This window comes from Triticum aestivum, chromosome 2D (genome assembly GCF_018294505.1).
Source record: "Triticum aestivum cultivar Chinese Spring chromosome 2D, IWGSC CS RefSeq v2.1, whole genome shotgun sequence".
NCBI classification, from domain to species: domain Eukaryota; kingdom Viridiplantae; phylum Streptophyta; class Magnoliopsida; order Poales; family Poaceae; genus Triticum; species Triticum aestivum.
The window spans coordinates 46,776,799-46,792,702 of record NC_057799.1 but is presented as its reverse complement, the minus strand read 5'-3'; the positions used below and the strand labels follow the sequence as shown (position 1 = coordinate 46,792,702).

Sequence of the window (15,904 nt, the reverse complement as noted above, 5' to 3'; positions counted from 1 at the left end):
TTTCCGGCTGCTACCACGCCTTTTCGCACATAGTATTTGACACACACACACAATTCTAGTCTTTATACATACAAGTAGATGGCTACCAAATCAAGAAGAAGGATGATAGTCGTGCGCTACGCTGCTGGTGCCGAGCAGCTGGCCCAGCAGAAGAAGCCAATTAGGATCGCTGGGCTTCATGTACCTGACGCACTTCCGTTTGTAGTCGCGAATCGGCAGCGCTCCATTGGCGCGAAGCGCCTCCTCGTTGGCCAGCAGATAGGTGACAAGCTGAGCTCTGAACCTGCAGAAGCGGTTGGAGCGCCGGTTGGCGGCGGTGCCGTAGTACTCGGTGGCTCGCTTGTAGAAGAGGAGCGCGTTCGGGAGGTCGTTACGGTCCAGGTGAAACTCGGCCAGGTCGGAGGAGGCGGTGGCGGCCAGCCGCTGGTCGCCGTGCCTGACGAACAGCGCGAGGGCCTCCTCCAGGGCGAGCTTCATGGCGGCGACGTCCTCCTCGCTTTTCTCCTCGATCTCGGCGTAGCATTTCGCCGAACGGAGCAGCGCCGACCCCGCGCTCAGCTCGCTTCGTCTCTGCAGCAATGCACAGCGCTCGCTTCCTCTCTGCATCGCACCAATATACAGCGATCATCAGATGAAACTCTCCAAAAATAAGTAACTAGGAGTAATTAACACCAATTCTAAAACATAACTTGAAACGATATTTTACCCAGAGAGAATAGGCGGCTAACTCGTCGTATGCCTGCACCGCTTTTCTCCCTGCATTGTCATCGAAGCAATTAGAATCATTGGTTTGAGTTATTTGGGGGAGCATAGTAGTAGTGGAGCAAAATAGAGTAGTTAGCATGGTATAGTACGTACAGCTTCCGGCTCGGGTGTACATGTAGGACGCGTCAGCCAAGTCCTTCCAGCCGGCGAAGCTCGTCTCGCTCCGGCTCCGCAACCTGCACCGGGCCATGAGCCGGTCGCCGCACCCCTCCGGACCCTCCCCATCCCGCTCTTCCTCGCACTCCACCAGCACCTTCTTGCACCCCTCGCACAGCACGCTTTTGCATCCGTCCTGCACCTTTTCGGCTTCCTCCTCCTCCCCCGCGTCGCACCGCGGGATCCGCTTGTATCTGCGCCGGTAAGTAGGACGTCTACCTTCCCTAGATCCCTGCCCCCTCTTGAATCAGGCAGAGTTGAGTCCGGGCCGGTTTCAACGACCCGGGCGGGTCCGTGTCCGACACGAAAGACAAAACGACCCACGCCCCAGCCGTCCATCTCGCGATCAGATCGCACCACGTGGTACGAGCGACCGACCAGGGAGGGGATAGGGAGAGACGGTGCGTTCTATGCCGCCGCCGTTCGGTCCCACTTCCCGTTCGGAAACCGTTCTGTCTTCGCCGTTCCCCTCGTCCCCCTCTCCGGCACAGGCAAGAGAAAACCCCGCTAGGTTTTTTGCTTTTTTTTATATCGCAGAAAATCAATATTAAACAGAGTCCAAACACGGCGAAACTTTTTGTAATTTTTTTATGGACCAGAACACCCAGGATGGGTCAGAGCAGCACCTGGGGGGTGCCCAGAGGGGGGCACAACCCACCAGGGCATGCCTAGGGGCCCAGGCGCGCCCAGGTGGGTTGTGCCCACCTCGGTGGCCTCCCGCACCCCCTCTTTACCCTATAAATTTTCAAATATTCCAAAAACCCTCGGGAAAAACCTAGATCACTGTGTTCATAAAACACGCTACTACTACAATTGCCAAACCGTTGCCGGCAGGCCAGGCATAGTAGTAGCGCTTGTATGTAGAAAGCGCTACTGCTATTGTACGTAGCAGTAGCGCTTTCTACATACAGGTGCTACTACTATGGGCACCTTATCCATGCTCCGGCCCGCGCTCGACCTCACTCTCCCCCTCACACACTCTCACTCGCGCGCCCCCGTCGCGCGCCGTCGCTGCCGCTGTCTCCCGCGCCGGTCTTCAAGAGGAAGACTGACACTGATGATAATGTTACTATCTACAAAGCTCGACTTGTCGCGAAAGGTTTTCGACAAGTTCAAGGAGTTGACTATGATGAGACCTTCTCACCCGTAGCGATGCCTAAGTCTGTCCGAATTATGTTGGCAATTGCCGCATTTTATGATTGTGAAATCTGGTAAATGGACGTCAAAACTGCATTCCTTAATGGATTTCTTAAAGAAGAGTTGTATATAATGCAACCAGAAGGTTTTGTCGATCATAAAGGTGCTAACAAAGTGTGCAAGCTCCAGTGATCCATTTATGGACTGGTGCACGCATCTCGGAGTTGGAATATACGCTTTGATGAGATGATCAAAGCATATGTTTTATACAGACTTTTGGAGAAGATTGTATTTACAACAAAGTGAGTGGAAGCTCTATAGCATTTCTAAATATTATGTGGATGACATATTGTTGATTGGAAATGATATAGAATTTTTGGATAGCATAAAAGGATATTTGAATAAGAGTTTTTCAATGAAAGACCTCAGTGAAGCTACTTATATATTGGGCATCAAGATCTATAGGGATAGATCGAGACGCTTAATAGAACTTTCACAAATCACATTCCTTGACAAGATTTTGAAGAAGTTCAAAATTTTTCAAAAAATAGAAGGTAACCCTACCTCCTCTCCTTGAACTCCATGAAATCTTGTACGTGATAGCTCATATGTGTGAAGGTTTTCTCATGAAAATGACCATAGACCAAGTTTATGATTTTTGGTTGGTAACATGTCACATAAGCCAACATTGTGCGTATGTATTATATATTTTTTTGTTTGTTTTAATTAATTGTGCTCATTTGACCTCGATCGTGCCAGCTAGGGTTTTTCATTAAAATGACCATAGACCAAGTTTAGTATTTTTCCTCGTTAGTGTGTCTTATAAAACGACAAACGGCGAATGTTTCATATTTTTTGATTTTTTTTAAAATTAGTTATGCTGAGTCAAGCCTTCAAAACCCCGTTGACCAGCTCAAAACCCTAACCCTAGCTTCGAATGTCAGCCGTCCGATGATACCCTGGCGCCAAGCGACAGCCCTCGGATGTGGTCTTCTAGAAGGAATTCGGCGGGCAGGCTGCGTGCAGGCTCCGCGCCATTGCATCACAAGGACGGCTCCGAATCGTTGGATCATGGGGCGATCCGTAAGAGGCGATCCTATTGGTTGTGCTCAGCTGGTCGCCCATCACTGACCACCAGGTCGGAGAAATGCAGGAAAGATGAGACCACAACAGGATAACCATCAAACTCCACACTTCCACAGAAGCTTTGTGGCTGCAAGGAAAACATGAAAAGATTAGAGAAGCTCTTAATATCTTCATCCAAAGAGGATGAACATAGTATTGAGTCGAGCAACAGAAAACCATGCCCCAAGGTACAACCAGTGGCACATGCAGACAAATACAAGAACCAAATTACCACGGCTTGAAGGCTTAGTTTGAGACTACTACTAGCCATGTTTTCTTTCCCACATCACATGTTTGTAGGGAGAGTAAGGCGTCGTATGAAACTTGTAACATAGTTACCAGAAGTGTGTGGTTCATAGGGTTGGCATGTTATATCTCCTCTGACAGCCGTGTGTCTCCTGAGTTGCATGGGGGCATCCCAACTATTGTCCCGTACGCTGAGAGCGACGAAGAGGTTTCTCTTCCGAATGATGATATTGCCTTCTGCCTGCGAGCAATGTTTGCATCACCGGGTGAGTCGTAGTCTCTGTCCTTAAACATGTTAGGATAAAATCTGGAGAGGTTGCGAGTCGATGGTTGACTTGCAACTGCCCCCCTCCCCCTAATTACGGTATTTTCAGAGCTCCCACAAAACGAGCTCTCATAGAACTGCCCATCTAGTTTGAGATCTTTACAAAAAAGGGTCTAGTTATTGCGGCAAACCAACCCATGGTTTAAAATGTTGACAAAAAAGGGCCCAGATTTTGACAAGTCGGGGGAATATTCACTAGAAATTTCGGCAGCATAACACGTTGGGAAGAATTGCATGCATAATGGCAGTACAATAATATTCAACAAAGAATGAAGTTGTCTTGTTCATTCCAAAATTGCATTCATGAAGAAGAAGAAGAAGAAGAAATAATGTACATAAATTTTTCTCAGCGAGCAAATGTACTATTTACTAGTGCAAGAATCTGTATGGTGGCAAGAATGTACATCTTGGTAAACTACCAGGGTTACCATGCATAGAACTGCAACTTCGGGTCCTCGACTACACTCGGCACCATCGAGATCCTTCGGTTCAGTGCGTTGGCGTCTCAAAGCAAAATACCAACTAAACAGCAAGTCCAAAAAGATAGGCATCTTTGGCATACTGCTCCGGCTGAATAACTCATTGCATTGCAAAGTCCATGGCTGCAGACAAGAGATAAATGAGTAATTTTCATCAATATCAACAGTAGCCAACAGTTTGGCAACACCATGAAACAAACAATGCACAAAGAAACCACTGTTGGAAATATGCCCTAGAGGCAATAATAAAATGGTTATTATTATATTTCCTTGTTCATGATAATTATCTATTGTTCATGCTATAATTGTGTTATCCGGAAATCGTAATACATGTGTGAACACATAGACCATAACATGTCCCTAGTGGGCCTCTAGTTGACTAGCTCGTTGATCAATAGATGGTTATGGTTTCCTGACCATGGACATTGGATGTCATTGATAACGGGATCGCATCATTAGGAGAATGATGTGATGGACAAGACCCAATCCTAAGCATAGCACTAGATCGTGTAGTTCGTTTGCTAAAGCTTTTCTAATGTCAAGTATCATTTCCTTAGACCATGAGATCGTGTAACTCCCGGATACCGTAGGAATGCTTTGGGTGTACCAAACGTCACAACGTAACTGGGTGGCTATAAAGGTGCACTACAGGTGTCTCCGAAAGTGTCTGTTGGGTTGGCACGGATCGAGACTGGGATTTGTCACTCTGTATGACGGAGAGGTATCTCTGGGCCCACTCGGTAATGCATCATCATAATGAGCTCAATGTGACTAAGTAGTTAGTCACGGGATCATGCATTATGGAACGAGTAAAGTGACTTGCTGGCAATGAGATTGAACGAGGTATTGGGATACCGACGATCGAATCTCGGGCAAGTAACGTACCGATTGACAAAGGAAATTGTATACGGGATTGCTTGAATCCTCGACATCGTGGTTCATCCGATGAGATCATCGTGGAACATGTGGGAGCCAACATGGGTATCCAGATCCCGCTGTTGGTTATTGGCTAGGGAGGTGTCTCGGTCATGTCTACATGATTCCCGAACCCGTAGGGTCTACACACTTAAGGTTCGATGACGCTAGGGTTATAAGGAAGGTTTGTATGTGATTACCGAATGTTGTTCAGAGTCCCGGATGAGATCCCGGACGTCACGAGGAGTTCCGGAATGGTCCGGAGGTGAAGATTTATATATGGGAAGTCATCATACGGTCACCGGAAATATTTGGGGGGTATACCGGTATTGTACCGGGACCACCGGAGGGGTTCCGGGGGTCCACCTGCCCCGGAGGGCCTTATGGGCTGTAGGTGGAAGGGAACCAGCCCTAAGTGGGCTGGGCGCCAACCCCCCTAGGGCCCATGCGCCTAGGGTTTGGGGGGAACCCTAAAGGGGGGGCGCCCCACTTGCTTGGGGGGCAAGCTCCCTCCCCCCTTGGCCGCCGCCCCCCTCTAGATCTCATCTAGAGGGGCCGGCCCCCTTCCCCCTTCTCCCTATAAATAGAGGGGTGATGGGAGGGCTGCAGCACAACATCCAAGGCGCAGCCCCTCCCCTCCCCAACACCTCTCCTCCTCCACGCGAGCTTGGCGAAGCCCTGCCGGAGAACTGTCACTCCATCACCACCACGCCGTCGTGCTGCTGTTGGAGCCTTCTTCCCCAACCTCTCCCTCCTCCTTGCTGGATCAAGGCGTGGGAGACGTCACCGCTCCGTACGTGTGTTGAACACGGAGGTGCCGTTCGTTCGGCGCTTGGATCATCGGTGATTTGGACCACGACGAGTACGACTCCATCAACCCCGTTCTCTTGAACGCTTCCGCTCGCGATCTACAAGGGTATGTAGATGCACTTCTCCCCTCTCGTTGCTAGTAAACTCCATAGATTGATCTTGGTGATGCGTAGAAAATTTTAATTTCTGCTACGATCCCCAACAGTGGTATCAGAGCCAGGTTTATGCGTAGTTTCTATGCATGAGTAGAACACAAGTTGTTGTGGGCGTCGATTTTGTCAATTTACTTGCCGTTACTAGTCTTATCTTGATTCGGCGGCATCGTGGGATGAAGCGGCCCGGACTGACCTTACACGTACGCTTACGTGAGACAGGTTCCACCGACTGACATGCAGTAGTTGCATAAGGTGGCTAGCGGGTGTCTGTCTCTCGCACTTTAGTCGGATCGGATTCGATGAAAAGGGTCCTTATGAAGGGTAAATAGAAATTGGCATATCACGTTGTGGTTTTGGCATAGGTAAGAAACGTTCTTGCTAGAAACCTATAGCAGCCACGTAAAAGTTTGCAACAACAATTAGAGGACGTCTAACTTGTTTTTGCAGCAAGTGTCATGTGATGTGATATGGCCAGAAGGATGTGATGAATGATATATGTGATGTATGAGATTGATCATGTCCTTGTAATAGGAATCACGACTTGCATGTCGATGAGTATGACAACCGGCAGGAGCCATAGGAGTTGTCTTAATTTATTTATGACCTGCGTGTCAACTGGAACGTCATGTAATTACTTTACTTTATTGCTAACCGTTAGCCATAGTAGTAGAAGTAATAGTTGGCGAGACAACTTCATGAAGACACGATGATGGAGATCATGGTGTCATGCCGGTGACGATGATGAACATGGCGCCCCGAAGATGGAGATCAAAAGGAGCAAAATGGTATTGGCCAGATCATGTCACTATTTGATTGCATGTGATGTTTATCATGTTTTACATCTTATTTGCTTAGAACGACGGTAGCATAAATAAGATGATCCCTCGCTAAAATTTCAAGAAAGTGTTTCCCCTAACTGTGCACCATTGCGAAGGTTCGTTGTTCCGAAGCACCACGTGATGATCGTGTGTGATAGGTTCTAACGTTCGCATACAACGGGTGTAAGCCAGATTTACACACGCAATACACTTAGGTTGACTTGACGAGCCTAGCATGTACAGACATGGCCTCGGAACACAAGAGACCGAAAGGTCGAACATGAGTCGTATAGCAGATACGATCAACATGAAGATGTTCACCGATGATGACTAGTCCGTCTCACGTGATGATCGGACACGGCCTAGTTGACTCGGATCATGTATCACTTAGATGACTAGAGGGATGTCTGTCTGAGTGGGAGTTCATTAATAATTTGATTAGATGAACTTAATTATCATGAACTTAGTCTAAAATCTTTACAATATGTCTTGTAGATCAAATGGTCCACGCTAATGTCAACCTCAACTTCAACACGTTCCTAGAGAAAACCAAGCTGAAAGACGATGGTAGCAACTATACGGACTGGGTCCGGAACTTGAGGATCATCCTCATAGCTGCCAAGAAAGCATATGTCCTTGAAGCACCTCTAGGTGAAGCACCCGTCCCAGCAAACCAAGACGTTATGAACGCATGGCAAACACATGTTGATGATTACTCCCTGGTTCAGTGCGCATGCTTTACAGCTTAGAACCAGGGCTCCAAAAGCGTTTCGAGCAGCACGGAGCATATGAGATGTTCCAAGAGCTGAAAATGGTTTTCCAAGCTCATGCCCGGGTCGAGAGATATGAAGTCTCCGACAAGTTCTACAGTTGTAAGATGGAGGAGAATAGTTCCGTCAGCGAACACATACTCAAAATGTCTGGGTTGCACAACCGCTTGTCTCAGCTGGGAGTTAATCTCCCGGATGACGCGGTCGTTGACAGAATCCTTCAGTCGCTCCCACCTAGCTACAAGAGCTTTGTGATGAACTTCAATATGCAGGGGATGGAAAAGACCATTCCTGAGGTATATTCAATGCTGAAATCAGCGGAGGTGGAGATCAAAGAGGAACATCAAGTGTTGATGATGAATAAAACCACTAAGTTCAAGAAAGGCAAGGGTAAGAAGAACTTCAAGAAAGACGGCAAGGGAGTTGCCACGCCCGGTAAGCAAGCTGCCGGGAAGAAGACAAAGAATGGACCCAAGCCTGAGACTGAGTGCTTTTATTGCAAGGGAAACGGTCACTGGAAGCGGAACTGCCCCAAGTACTTAGCGGATAAGAAGCCGGCAATACCAAAGGTATATGTGATATACATGTTATTGATGTGTACCTAACCAGCGCTCGTAGTAGCTCCTGGGTATTTGATACCGGTGCGGTTGCTCATATTTGTAACTCAAAGCAGGAGCTGCGGAATAAGCGGAGACTGGCAAAGGACGAGGTGACGATGCGCGTCGGGAATGGTTCCAAGGTCGATGTGATCGCCGTCGGCACGCTACCTCTACATTTACCTACGGGATTAGTTTTAAACCTCAATAATTGTTATTTAGTGCCAGCTTTGAGCATGAACATTATATCTGGATCTCGTTTAATGCGAGATGGCTACTCATTTAAATCCGAGAATAATGGTTGTTTTATTTATCTGAGAGATATGTTTTATGGTCATGCCCCGCTGGTCAATGGTTTATTCTTAATGAATCTCGAAAGTGATGTTACACATGTTCATAGTGTGAATGCCAAGAAATGTAAGCTTGATAATGATAGTCCCACATACTTGTGGCACTGCCGCCTTGGTCGCATTGGTGTCAAACGCATGAAGAAACTCCATGCAGATAGACTTTTGGAGTCTCTTGATTATGAATCATTTGACATGTGCGAACCATGCCTCATGGGCAAAATGACCAAGACTCCGTTCTCCGGAACAATGAAGCGAGCAACCAACTTATTGGAAATCATACATACTGATGTGTGCGGTCCAATGAGCGTTGAGGCTCGCGGTGGCTATCGTTATGTTCTCACCCTCACTGATGACTTGAGTAGATATGGGTATGTCTACTTAATGAAACACAAGTCTGAGACCTTTGAAAAGTTCAAGGAATTTCAGAGTGAGGTTGAGAATCAACGTGACAGGAAAATAAAGTTCTTACGATCAGATCGTGGAGGGGAATATTTGAGTCACGAATTTGGCACACACTTAAGGAAATGTGGAATTGTTTCACAACTCATGCCGCCTGGAACACCTCAGCGTAATGGTGTGTCCGAACGTCGTAATCGCACTCTATTGGATATGGTGCGATCTATGATGTCTCTTACCGATCTACCGCTATCATTCTGGGGTTATGCTTTAGAGACTGCCGCATTCACTTTAAATAGGGCTTCGTCGAAATCCGTTGAGACGACACCGTATGAATTATGGTTTGGAAAGAAACCTAAGCTGTCGTTTCTTAAAGTTTGGGGATGCGATGCTTATGTCAAGAAACTTCAACCTGAAAAGCTCGAACCCAAGTCGGAAAAATGTGTCTTCATAGGATACCCTAAGGAAACCATTGGGTATACCTTCTACCTCAGATCCGAAGGCAAGATCTTTGTTGCCAAGGACGGGTCCTTTCTGGAGAAAGAGTTTCTCTCGAAAGAAGTAAGTGGGAGGAAAGTGGAACTTGATGAGATGACCCCTCTCGAACCAGAAAGTAGCGCAGCACAAGAAAATGTTTCTATGGTTCCTGCACCGACTAGAGAGGAAGTTAATGATGACGATCATGATCAAGTTACCACTGAACTTCGTAGGTCCACAAGGACACGTTCCGCACCAGAGTGGTACGGCAACCCTGTCCTGGAAATCATGTTGTTGGACAACGGTGAACCTTCGAACTATGAAGAAGCAATGGCGGGCCCAGATTCCAACAAATGGCTTGAAGCCATGCAATCCGAGATAGGATCCATGTATGAAAACAAAGTATGGACTTTGACAGACTTGCCCGATGATCGGCGAGCGATAGAAAATAAATGGATCTTTAAGAAGAAGACGGACGCGGATGGAAATGTTACCATCTATAAAGCTTGACTTGTCGCTAAGGGTTATCGACAAGTTCAAGGAGTTGACTACGATGAGACCTTCTCACCCGTAGCGAAGCTGAAGTCCGTCTGAATCATGTTAGCAATTGCCGCATTCTACGATTATGAAATATGGCAAATGGACGTCAAAACGGCATTCCTTAACGGCTTCCTTAAGGAAGAATTGTATATGATGCAGCCGGAAGGTTTTGTCGATCCTAAGAATGCTGACAAAGTATGCAAGCTCTAGCGCTCAATCTGTGGGCTGGTGCAGGCATCTCGGAGTTGGAACATTCGCTTTGATGAGATGATCAAAGCGTTTGGGTTTACACAGACTTATGGAGAATCCTGTGTTTACAAGAAAGTGAGTGGGAGCTCTGTAGCATTTCTCATATTATATGTGGATGACATACTATTGATGGGAAATGATATAGAATTCTTGGAAAGTATAAAGGCCTACTTGAATAAGTGTTTTTCAATGAAGGACCTTGGAGAAGCTGCTTACATATTAGGCATCAAGATCTATAGAGAAAGATCGAGACGCCTCATAGGTCTTTCACAAAGCACATACCTTGACAAGATATTGAAGAAGTTCAATATGGATCAGTCCAAGAAGGGGTTCTTGCCTGTATTGCAAGGTGTGAGATTGAGCACGGCTCAATGCCCGACCACGGCAGAAGATAGAGAAAAGATGAGTGCCGTCCCCTATGCCTCGGCCATAGGGTCTATTATGTATGCCATGCTGTGTACCAGACCTGATGTAAACCTTGCCGCAAGTTTGGTAGGAAGGTACCAAAGTAATCCCGGCATGGAACACTGGACAGCGGTCAAGAACATCCTGAAGTACCTGAAAAGGACTAAGGATATGTTTCTCGTTTATGGAGGTGACGAAGAGCTCGTCGTAAAAGGTTACGTCGATGCTAGCTTCGACACAGATCTGGATGACTCTAAGTCACAAACCGGATACGTGTATATTTTGAATGGTGGGGCAGTCAGCTGGTGCAGTTGCAAGCAAAGCGTCGTGGCGGGATCTACATGCGAAGCAGAGTACATGGCAGCCTCGGAGGCAGCACATGAAGCAATCTGGATGAAGGAGTTCATTGCCGACCTAGGAGTTATTCCCAATGCATCGGGGCCGATGACTCTCTTCTGTGACAACACTGAAGCTATTGCCCTTGCCAAGGAGCCCAGGTTTCACAAGAAGACCAGGCACATCAAGCGTCGCTTCAACTCCATTCGTGAAAATGTTCAAAATGGAGACATAGACATTTGTAAAGTGCATACGGATTTGAATGTCGCAGATCCGTTGACTAAACCTCTTCCACGAGCGAAACATGATCAACACCAGAGCTCTATGGGTGTACGATTCATCACAATGTAACTAGATTATTGACTCTAGTGCAAGTGGGAGACTGTTGGAAATATGCCCTAGAGGCAATAATAAAATGGTTATTATTATATTTCCTTGTTCATGATAATTGTCTATTGTTCATGCTATAATTGTGTTATCCGGAAATCGTAATACATGTGTGAACACATAGACCATAACATGTCCCTAGTGAGTCTCTAGTTGACTAGCTCGTTGATCAATAGATGGTTACGGTTTCCTGACCATGGACATTGGATGTCATTGATAACGGGATCACATCATTAGAAGAATGATGTGATGGACAAGACCCAATCCTAAGCATAGCACTAGATCGTGTAGTTCGTTTGCTAAAGCTTTTCTAATGTCAAGTATCATTTCCTTAGACCATGAGATCGTGTAACTCCCGGATACCGTAGGAATGCTTTGGGTGTACCAAACGTCACAACGTAACTGGGTGGCTATAAAGGTGCACTACAGGTGTCTCCGAAAGTGTCTGTTGGGTTCGCACGGATCGAGACTGGGATTTGTCACTCCGTATGACGGAGAGGTATCTCTGGGCCCACTCGGTAATGCATCATCATAATAAGCTCAATGTGACTAAGTAGTTAGTCACGGGATCATGCATTACGGAACGAGTAAAGTGACTTGCCGGTAACGATATTGAACGAGGTATTGGAATACCGACGATCGAATCTCGGGCAAGTAACGTACCGATTGACAAAGGGAATTGTATACGGGATTGCTTGAATCCTCGACATCGTGGTTCATCCGATGAGATCATCGTGGAACATGTGGGAGCCAACATGGGTATCCAGATCCCGCTGTTGGTTATTGGCTAGAGAGGTGTCTCGGTCATGTCTGCATGATTCCCGAACCCGTAGGGTCTACACACTTAAGGTTCGATGACGCTAGGGTTATAAGGAAGGTTTGTATGTGATTACCGAATGTTGTTCGGAGTCCCGGATGAGATCCCGGACATCACGAGGAGTTCCGGAATGGTCCGGAGGTGAAGATTTATATATGGGAAGTCATCATACGGTCACCGGAAATATTCGGGAGTATACCGGTATTGTACCGGGACCACCGGAGGGGTTCCGGGGGTCCACCGGGAGGGTCCACCTGCCCCGGAGGGCCTTATGGGCTGTAGGTGGAAGGGAACCAGCCCTAAGTGGGCTGGGTGCCAACCCCCCTAGGGCCCATGCGCCTAGGGTTTGGGGGGAACCCTAAAGGGGGGGCGCCCCCCTTGCTTGGGGGGCAAGCTCCCTCCCCCCTTGGCCGCCACCCCCCTCTAGATCTCATCTAGAGGGGTCGGCCCCCTTCCCCCTTCTCCCTATAAATAGAGGGGGTGAGGGGAGGGCTGCAACACAACATCCAAGGCGCAGCCCCTCCCCTCCCCAACACCTCTCCTCCTCCGCGCGAGCTTGGCGAAGCCCTGCCGGAGAACTGTCACTCCATCACCACCACGCCGTCGTGCTGCTGTTGGAGCCTTCTTCCTCAACCTCTCCCTCCTCCTTTCTGGATCAAGGCGTGGGAGACGTCACCGCTCCGTACGTGTGTTGAATGCGGAGGTGCCGTCCGTTCGACGCTTGGATCATCGGTGATTTGGATCACGACGAGTACGACTCCATCAACCCCGTTCTCTTGAACGCTTTCGCTCGCGATCTACAAGGGTATGTAGATGCACTCCTCCCCCTCTCATTGCTAGTAAACTCCACAGATTGATCTTGGTGATGCGTAGAAAATTTTAATTTCTGCTACGATCCCCAACAACCACCGGGCAACAAAATAGCCAAGTAGCCAGAGAACTAAATCTGGACAGCCACTATGGCATTATCCAGCAACCTAAACTGCATGATGCCAAATGGAACTAGTTCTGGACAAACACTATGGGAACACAAGGTGAAGTAACTAATCCAGCTCTAAGACTTTATGCAATAGATAAACTCTATTGGACGTAGTAATTTCCCTTGCTTTCAAGAACAGCCTAGGCAAAAAGATAAAACAACACTATCAGAAATCAGAAGTCATTGCGTCATCACGAGTACGAGTATGAACCACACTAAACCTAAACATTAGCACCTCCAAACGGTAGGAACATGTAGTCAGCCTTCACACAATTTGAGCACAACCATAGCAACGTCAAGGGACTAAATCTACAAGTCTATAACCAAGTAAATGAATGGTTCTATGTTACTCAACATGAACAAAGAGCAGAGATTAGGAATATGAACACCAAGTTCACATCCAAAGTACCCAACTCAAGATCGGTGGAAACGAGCCTCTCCGCTTGACAAGGTCGTACAGTTCTCATCAATCACACGTGTGTGCACCACTGTTTTTCGAGTCGTAACTAGAAATCGACTCGAACACCTTGACGACTAGTCGAGACTAGTCGATCGGCAAGGCATGACTCGTCAAGAGTCTCTACCCCAGAACAACTCGTCGACTCAAAAACCTTGGTGCACGCGTGCGCGCGCACACACATACACAAAGCATGTATGTCCAGATGACCAACCCACAAGCCAAGCCCTACCCTAGAAAAAACAAATACCATAGCTCAAAGGCCGGGATCACAACATGGCCTCGACACGATGGCAGGCACCACGAAGCATTGGGTAGAGTAGGGATGTGACCGAAAACAAAGAAAATAACACGCAACTCAGAGTTTAAACACTTAAATCACAAGATGTGTCTGTACAGCAAGAAATGGAAGAAACTACAACACTTCCAAGGCATAACTTTACAACCAACTAAGTTCCAATGCCCCAGTTCGATGGCTGAGAGCACACTATGACATCATCGCCACAAGAATCACTTTCAGTTGTGGCAAGAGCATGATAGGTACTCCCTCCGTTCCTAAATATTTGTCTTTCTAGAGATTTCAACAAGTGACTACATACAGAGCGAAATGAGTGAATCTACACTCTAAAATATGTCTATATACATCCGTATGTGGTAGCCTATTTGAAATCTCTAAAAAGATAAATATTTAGGAACAGAGGGAGTGGATGAAACAAAGAACTTACGTTTTGGAGTTGTATCCGATGCTCAACATCAACACGGCAGCAGCAGCCCACATAACAAAGTCGCAGACCATGACCATGATGACCACCAGGTCGGAGAAATGCAGGAAATATGAGACCACAGCATGATAACCATCAAACTCCATACTTACACAGAAGTTTTGCGGCTGCAAGGAAAACAAGAAAGATTAGAAGAGCTCTTAATATCTTCATCCAAAGAGGATGAACATAGTATTGAGTCGAGCAACAGAAAACCATGCCCCAAGGTACAACCAGTGGCACATGCAGACAAATACAAAAACCAAATTACCACGGCTTGAAGGCTTAGAATGACAACATAGCCTCGGCACGATGGCTGGGAACTTATGTGGACTTCTCTCATTCCAAAACGCAGGTAAAAAATTCTGCAAGAAAAGAATATGAATAGGGAAAATAGTCTGTATCTTCTCGTGCAGACGATCTTTAACAGTGATAGAATATAGAATTTCAAGTAATTTAGCGGGATACCCTTACAATTCCTAAGTAGGTAAATGATAACCACTCTCAAAGTTTCAACAAGTTTCGGAGGTTAAAACTCACGTATGCTTTCAGTATAATACAGATATCCTCTGAAGTTTACACAAAGAATGGATAAACATGATGCTAACAGCACGCCAACCTTATTTAATAGAGCTGCTGATGTGTGAATTTATTGAGATGTCGTCGTAGAGGATGGCCCCGGCGCCGCTCGTGCGGGCCCTGCAGCCGCGGCTAATGGCGAAGCTGGTTTCCGCGGCGCCGACGATCGTGCCCTTGCTGGCGCTGAGCAGCATGAAGTCCATGTTGGTGTTGGGGGTGTGGAAGGTCATGGTGGTGGGAGGCAGGCGAGCCTTCTCCACCGCCGCCGGCGCCGCGCGGTCTGGTGAGCCATCGGGCCAGAAGTGACGCGTGTACGTGTGCCTGCGCGCAGGTGCGAAGCTGTGGAGCACCGAGTAGAGAAATCGCCGGTTCATCGCCGACGGTGAAATCCCGATGGGTCAAAACTGCTCTTCCGTCCCGGCCGGCCGTGTTAGGATTTGTTAACCAAGGGTTTATTACGAGAGGTCAAACTCAAATCGGCAACGCATGACCAACACTACAGTAGTTAACACTTCATGGGTCATGCATGCATGGGCCTATGCTTAATTTGTCCACGTACACTTTAGCTACTTTTCAGTCGATTGAAAATTTATGTTTGGGTCAGTCGATTTTTTCCCCACTGCCATATGCACTTGACTAGCGCTACAATGTGCATGCAGCTGAGGCATGCAAGCTTGCTTAATTAGCGTGAGTACTAATTACTAGACCGACTAGTAGAACGCCCATGCGTTGCTACGGGCTTTAAAAAAATCAAGATGCTTCTCACAGAGTTAAAATAACCAAGAACTATGCACGTATCAGCTAACACACATCTTTTTAATTGATAACCAGACCATCAAACACAATAATATGTTATTGACAACTAAAAAAATGT

General features: G+C 47.1%; 1 protein-coding gene across 1 annotated transcript; it reads right to left on the bottom strand.

The window, feature by feature from the left end:
• LOC123055626 (uncharacterized) lies at window positions 1-14,558 on the bottom strand. Its single transcript, XM_044479561.1, has 4 exons — window positions 14,416-14,558; window positions 859-1,115; window positions 707-756; window positions 1-600 (listed from the first exon to the last, which is right to left on the bottom strand). Exons 1-4 carry the CDS (start codon window positions 14,556-14,558, stop codon window positions 91-93), a joined length of 960 nt encoding a protein of 319 aa, XP_044335496.1. The 3' UTR covers window positions 1-90.
• Window positions 14,559-15,904: the final 1,346 nt, after the last annotated feature.

Coding starts and splice junctions, on each gene's coding strand:
- LOC123055626 (XM_044479561.1), bottom strand. CDS start 14,558: ATGGAGTTTGATGGTTATCATGCTGTGGTCTCATATTTCCTGCATTTC. Junction 757..858: donor GTACACCCGAGCCGGAAGCT/GTACGTACTATA, acceptor ATGACAATGCAG/GGAGAAAAGCGGTGCAGGCA. Junction 601..706: donor TAGCCGCCTATTCTCTCTGG/GTAAAATATCGT, acceptor GGTGCGATGCAG/AGAGGAAGCGAGCGCTGTGC.